At 34.7% G+C, this 7,269-nt stretch overlaps 1 protein-coding gene across 1 annotated transcript; it reads right to left on the bottom strand.

Annotated features, from left to right (window-relative positions):
- Positions 1-307: 307 nt before the first annotated feature.
- On the bottom strand, positions 308-3,579 carry LOC145630197 (granule-bound starch synthase 1, chloroplastic/amyloplastic-like). The gene is made up of 13 exons (XM_081682448.1): positions 3,155-3,579; positions 2,981-3,061; positions 2,764-2,862; positions 2,559-2,648; positions 2,427-2,490; positions 2,230-2,330; positions 2,035-2,144; positions 1,700-1,943; positions 1,441-1,617; positions 1,156-1,347; positions 978-1,064; positions 736-864; positions 308-635 (listed from the first exon to the last, which is right to left on the bottom strand). Exons 1-13 carry the CDS (start codon positions 3,479-3,481, stop codon positions 519-521), a joined length of 1,818 nt encoding a protein of 605 aa, XP_081538574.1. The 5' UTR covers positions 3,482-3,579; the 3' UTR covers positions 308-518.
- Positions 3,580-7,269: the final 3,690 nt, after the last annotated feature.

The raw sequence follows: 7,269 nt of genomic DNA on the forward strand, positions 1-7,269 counted from the left end.
AAATGGTCAACTTTGTTGAGCAGCTAATACCCATTTTGTCTAATTAATCTAACAGTAGACTGCTAGTATTGAGCAGTTAATAGAGTCAAGCACCTATTTATCGTGTTTCACCAGATCAAAAACCCGGTAAATCTCTAAACATAATATTGGTCAGTACTATGATGATGCAGTTAATTATTCGTTCAAAACATTTGGAAATTCGTATTTGCTTGTTCTAGTCCAGATCAATTAGTTTCAACTGGAAAAAAAAAAAGGTAAGTCACACCAGTGTAGTTTTGTTGTACTGAAAATGTTATGTACACACTAATAACATATTATTCAAATTTATATTATTGCACTCATGACACATTAATAATCAAACAAGCATGAATGTCATACAATTCGAAGAAGTCTATACGGAAGGCAACATTGCCTGAGTTATTGAATTCTGAGACAAAATATAGTAAAAAAAAATATCAGCCATATGAGTATTCCACAAAAGTGCTGATCATTCTTTGATGTGATCCACCATCTATGAATCAAGGATTTGCAATGTTCTCCACAGCAAAAGGAGCAATCTCGTTTCCTTCGAATCCTGGTCTACTGCCAGCAACCCCTAGGCTCAGCAGCAGGTTCTCCCATTTCTTTGCAGGCTCCTGCTCATGAACAAAAAATTAATTAGCATCATGACAAATGAGATTAACTTGGCTAAAAGTGTACTAAGTCACTTAAATGGGAGCACATCATACAGCCTACCTTCCATGAGAAATCTTGTGCCATACAGTTTTGGATCATCTCTCTTGAGGCTGGAGTTCCATACGTCTCTATTGCCCTCTTCACTGTTGTTACAACAGCTTGTAAATCAGTTGGATCCACCGCGTCACACTGACAGACCATTGTGAACCAAAATGTCAGTTCTTCAGAGTACAGAAATGATCATTAGACTAATTAGTATACAAAATGAAATGTAATGATTTTTTTGATGTAGTGATCGTTACATTTGCACTGAAACGGCCCATGTGGAATCCGGTGTAACCCTCTTGTACAGTATCGACAAGTCCACCAGTTGAGGCCACCAGTGGCACCTGATCAATGAAATATCAGAATAGGTATGATGTTCATTGATGTAAAAAGCATCAAGAATAGAATAACTCATTGCATAAAGCTGTCACAAACCGTTCCATAACGCATTGCATGAAGCTGGATAAGCCCACATGGCTCAAATCTGCTAGGTATCAGCATGTAATCAGCACCAGCTACAATCATATGAGCTAAGGCAACATTGAATTTGGTCACTCCTCTCGCCTTTTGAGGGTAGAGAGCTTCCAACTTTTGAATCTGCTTCTCCATTTCCTTCTTTCCAGTCCCCTACTCCCAAAAACAAAACCATGAAAAAAAATTCAGTAAAATGGTCTTAGGTGAAGAGATAAAAGGCGTGTTTGAGGTAAAGATTGTTCTTACAAGAACAATAATCTGCACATTTTGGCCAATGAACTGAGGAATTGCTTCTGCAAGAATGTCAGAACCTTTCTGCTCTTCAAGTCGGCCTATAAAACCAATCAAAGGGATATTCCTGTCCACAGGTAGACCAACTTCTGCTTGCAGAGCTTCCTTTATAAGAGGCTTTGCATATGCAACCTGAAAGTAGCGCAAACTATACACATTAGGAAATTTCATGAAGGTCTACAAAACCAAAAATCATTTTAAAAATCTTACTTACAGTTGATCTATCATAATTAGATCCAATGTACTTATCAGTAGTTGGATTCCATTCCAGTACATCCATGCCGTTCACTATGCCAGTGATTCCAGTCCTCTGAACTACATCGTTGAGCTCCACACCTCTCTCAACACTCGATACAACCTCTTGTGCATAGAAAGGGCTCACAGTTACTACACGGTCTGATTCTAAAATACCTGCCTTCATCCAGTTAATTTTCCTTCCCTTTACAGGTTTGTTGTGCCTGTATCATGCACATAACATTAATTTTGGACTAGTAAATTAGTAATTAGTCCGTGCAATGCGATATTTAGTAGGTAATTAATATACTTTACCCATCAAAAAAGTCAAAATCTGGCTTCAATTCCTGAGGCAGATGAAGACGCGAGTAGTCTTCCAATGCAAATCTTCCTTGATATACCATATTGTGAATGCAGAAAGCAACCTGAACCCCTCAAACATATGAATATTCGTTCAAGAAAATGTTACAAAGTACAACCAAGAAAACACCCCTAGGTAAAAAGACTTACCTTAGCATTTCTGTAGATTCCCCTGGGTTTGTACATACTCTTGAGGTATGCTGGGAGAAGAGCACTATGCCAATCATTCGCGATGAAAACAACATCTTCACCTGCATCAAGTACAGTACATAATGAGCATTTTTTATCAAATTACTCAACATTGCATGAAAACGTTTAACAGTTGGCAACAATGAGAAGAATTTTACCATAAGGTCCAGAGTAGAGTGGATTGTTGTTGAGATTCAGAATTCTCGGTGCCTCCAAAGCTGCCTGTAACGCGCAGGTGTCATGCTTTCTTTCTCATTACAAAGTGATTAGGCTATTAATGATAAAATTACCTGGCAAAGCACGCTAAATCGAAGTTGATTGTCTTTATAGTCCTCTCCAGCCTCTGGACCGTAGAGTTTGGATCCGGTTACCCCCCACACCTAACATAGTTTTATTACACAACCATATAAAAAAATAAAAATAAGAGCTTCCATTCATCAACTAATTAAACACAAGTAAAAAGTATATGGTTGAGCTATGGAAATGTATTTATACCTTTGCAAGGAATACAGGATGATCCACGAAAACACGATCAACCCCTCGCTTGTAGGTATGGAAGAAACGTACTGTCTCAGTTCTATCTCCAACTTTCAGCTGCAATTAATATATTGAAACATGCTCAATAAGTTAATAACACCAAATAATTATCCTTAATTATCCTAACAAAGTATGATGTAGTCATGTAGCTAATTATATTATAGAGCATGCATACCTCAGCTGTTACACTAGTATCCCATCCATCTCTGTACTGATCATATCTAGGAGAGACAGTCATTACACGGTGTCCTCTAGCCTGAATGACGCGTAACATGTTAGGCCAAGGCAAAAAATAAATAAAATTGGGACACGTTCAAAAAAGTTTAAGGTGAAGAGAACAAAGACTTACTGCCAAGGCAGGGGGAAGATTTCCAAGAACGTCCCCTAGACCGCCGGTTTTACTCCAAGGGGCAACTTCTGCCCCAACAAATACCAAATTCATCCCGCATCTTATTGTAGGGGAGTTTTCTTTTCTAAGCTCCTCAGTAGGATTTTTCGCGGTACTCCTCAACTTTATCATATCTACATTGTTCTTCAATGATCTTAGTCCATTATGAGTCGCGATCATTTGGTTGTTCTTCAAGCCATTATTTATCAATGTAAGCTTAGGATCTGAACCCGTCATAGCACCACTGGTAATACCCGAAATAAAATGAGACGATGTCACGGTCTCCATTGATGTCCTAGTACCTCAAACAACCAAAAACAGTGATTAATTAGTACTTGTACGTAGTAGTATAATATGTATATGTTGCTCATAACATTTACAACAAATGAAAGCAGCATAAAATTAAACTTGAAACTAATAATATAAATTTTTTTATACCAAATAATAATGTAATGAAATTGAAAAACTTGTATGTAAAATTTGATTTTGTAGGAAAAATTATCAAATTTTATGATTTGAGTTTGTATATGAGGAGTGTTACATAATACGTACAGTATTTAAAGGGAGGTGTTTAGTGGGGCCATCCATGACGTGGCTTTATTAGAGATATTTTGTACGTTTTGGAGTTTTTAACCAATAGGGAAATTCGTGAAGAAATAAAAAGGCAAATTAATCTACTACTACCTGACGCTGGAAATCACCTGAGTCTAAAGTGGATTGCACTTTTTTCAGAAGAATTATGAGATGTTTTTTTGAGGTTTATAAATTCATCACAGCCGTTGGATAGTACATGTCAGACGTTGGATTTTATGACTTTAGTATTTTTGTTGGGCTTGTAAAAGTGGGCTAAGGGAGGGTTGGTTTATTGGGCCGTTGTCCAGATGAATATTTTTATCTGTGGATCCAAATCCAAAGATAAACAAATACAGGTGCAAAGTGCAATACTAGTCAGCAACTTAGCGTCGGTGTCATGGGAGACTATGGGACGTTAAAAAGTTAGGGAAATTCCTATTGGTATTGTGGAATTGATTTTTTCCATTGATGTACTTTTAATTTTTTTTCTTTGGGTAATGCTATATGCAGCCCTTTAGGGCTGCATATAAGCATTTAATATACTTCCTTTTTTTAGTATTAAGTTGGGAATTTATCAACAATTCACGAATAAATCGGTGTAATAAATGGTTATTTATTGTCTTTCCTTTCCATTTTTAGCTTCTTATATGCAGCCCTTAGGGCTGCATATATCTTTGTGACGTTTCTTTTTATTAGCATTTTCGTGCTGTAGTCTTTTTCAGTCATGACTAAGGGTATGTTCTCTTACGTTAAAGTTCAGTTCAGTTTAGCTCAGCTCCTAATTTCCTTCTTTTATAAAATATCCAATTCAGTTCAATTCAGTTCAGTTCAGCTTAGTTCAGTTCAGTTCATCTCAATTCAGTTCAGTTTAGTTCAGTTCAGTTCAGTTCAGCTGAGTTCAGTCAATGAGAACAGGCCCTAACACCGTTAATAACTAGCAATTTTTTTTTTTGAGGGAAATAACTAGCAAATTAAGCTAACTAATCAATGAGAAGAGTATAGTATCCATTTAAACATCTAATGTCTCAATTTTCATGTCGAAATTGTTTGGTTAAAGTTTTAGGGTTATTTTAGCCTTTAAAGATCCAAATTAACCTTAAAATTAGCACAAAAAAAATAACACAATTGTCTCGTATACATGTTAATAAATGTCTCGATTTGAGTGTCGTTATTTTTATGTTTTGTTGCGTGCTAATAATTATTTGGTTATACGTATTATACTCCGTACTAGATACATACGTTTCTCCTAAAAAAAAAGATACATAAAATTAAAACAAATGGAATAACATAACTTAATTGAATAAATAAACAATGGAAAGAAGCATGCTAGGCTGAGAATGAATGAAGATTGATCATCTTAGTTTGGTCCAATTGTATATATTTGTACGTCAGATATTAAATATAGTCAAGCAGAGTCAGCTGATGTTGGTAGAAGAAAAGTATAAGTAATAAAATAAGATGACATACGAGATGAATGGATAAGCATTAAAGAGAGAGTATTAAAATCCAACACAGAAAACATTATTGATTATTCTAAATAAGATGAATAGTTCTTTAATTTAATCCAACCGTCACACTTGCACTCGCACATGTAGCGTACGTTAGCATGAGCCAGCCGTAACAACTAGTGGAGCCAATTTGCCGCGTAGTTTTAAAGGAGTTAAATTTACTTTTAAAAGGGGGTGAAAAAGAGACTACTCATTTGGACGGAAAGAGCAGTGATCAATGACAATTGAGGGGTTAAATTGGCTATTGGACTAACAAGTCATTTGACTCTTAGCTTATGCTTTGTAACTTGTAAGCATTAAAGTCAAATTATTTGAATCATTAAATTAATTAAACTTATGCTTTGTAACTTATTACCATTAATGTCAAATTATTTGAGAGATTAAATTAATGGAAAATGTTATACATAGCCCTTAGGGCTACATATAAGTATTTAATTTACTCTAGAAAATTGTTAAAAATTTAGAATTTCATGACAAAAACACACTAATTACACCGATTTGCGCGTGTTTTTGTCATAAATTCCTAACTTTATACATTTTTCAAGAGTAAATTTAATGCTTAATTATAGCCCTAAGAGCTATGTATAGCATTACCCTAAATTAATAAAGGAATCTTAAGGCTGAAAATAGGTGTGTGAGCAAATTAAAACTTCTAGATACTTCGTTATGTTAATCTCTAACTTGAATATACTCCGTAATAAGTACTCATCTCGCACAATTTTTATGTGATACTCCGTATTGAATATTGATACTTCTCTCTTGGTATCTTTTGGTTGGTTACATACTTACATCTATCTTATGTTCTCCTTCATTGGTTTAAGATGGTCAAATACTCTAATTACAATTCTTGGTACAATTAATACTTCATGTTTGCCGTAGTTGTCTAACTTAAAAATTTTGAACATTTAATAATCAATAAGTTACTCCGTATGACAAACACGTACATGCATATGTATCATCGCTCAAGATAAGAAGGCTATAAGTGATTAAGTGTCACCTTCTACACTTAATATATCAATTTCAACTCTTATAACAGTGTCAAATTTATTGTACAACAGATATTAATTTATGTATTATGCATTTGGAGAAACATAAAAATAAAATAATAAATAAACGAGATTTGTACCATATTAGTATAACATGCCATATTATGTACAGTACAGCCGACAGCACCATGATAACTATACAATATAAACATTCTTTACAGGAACAACCGAACAACGTTCAACAAATTAAGGGATACGTTGCGACTATATTTTTCAGATATACAAGATGCATGTATGTACGTTGGACCTTGGGTCGTATAATTTCTTGGAATCTTCATACAACCATAGTTGAAAATTGAAGAACGGAAACTTTCACGAAGACTTCCATATCAATCTAGAAAAAGCAAAAGACCCAAAATTGACCCACCCCAATCAAGAAGCAATAGCTTACCCAACTCAACAAGACAACACAAATTATACAAGTAAACAACAACATCGTCAACATGCATTCTTTTTTTTTTTTTTTTTTTTTTTTTTTTAATTGAAAGTTGGACTGCTTCTACTTTACGCGTAATATTTTACATATTTATCACAACAGGAAACTTTCTATAGTTTCGAGTTCTTCCCTTTTCTGACCGTCCTTCCTTATTTATAATATTTTTTCCAGATCCTTCTTTTTTCAACCCTATATATACCACCTCTTTATCCCTTCTTTTTCTCCAAGTTTCACTAATTCGACTTTCTTTCAACCATCTTTATTTTCTCTCTCCTCCAAAAACTAAAAAAAAAAAAAAAAAAACTTCTCAATTTGTTCAAGATGATGTCATCAATATTCAGTACGTTTGAAGCCATGGGCGCTGAATCGTACGGCTGGAAACTCGTCAATTTTACTCCTCAGAAGATCTCTTCTGAATCAACGACGGCCAAAACAACGAATCCGTCGAGTGTCGTCGAGAATAAGAGCAATCATAATAATAATAATAATGGAAATGATAATAATAGTAATTCA

The sequence above is a fragment of the Chenopodium album genome, chromosome 5, assembly GCF_948465745.1.
Source record: "Chenopodium album chromosome 5, dcCheAlbu1.1, whole genome shotgun sequence".
Classification (NCBI taxonomy): Eukaryota; Viridiplantae; Streptophyta; class Magnoliopsida; order Caryophyllales; family Amaranthaceae; genus Chenopodium; species Chenopodium album.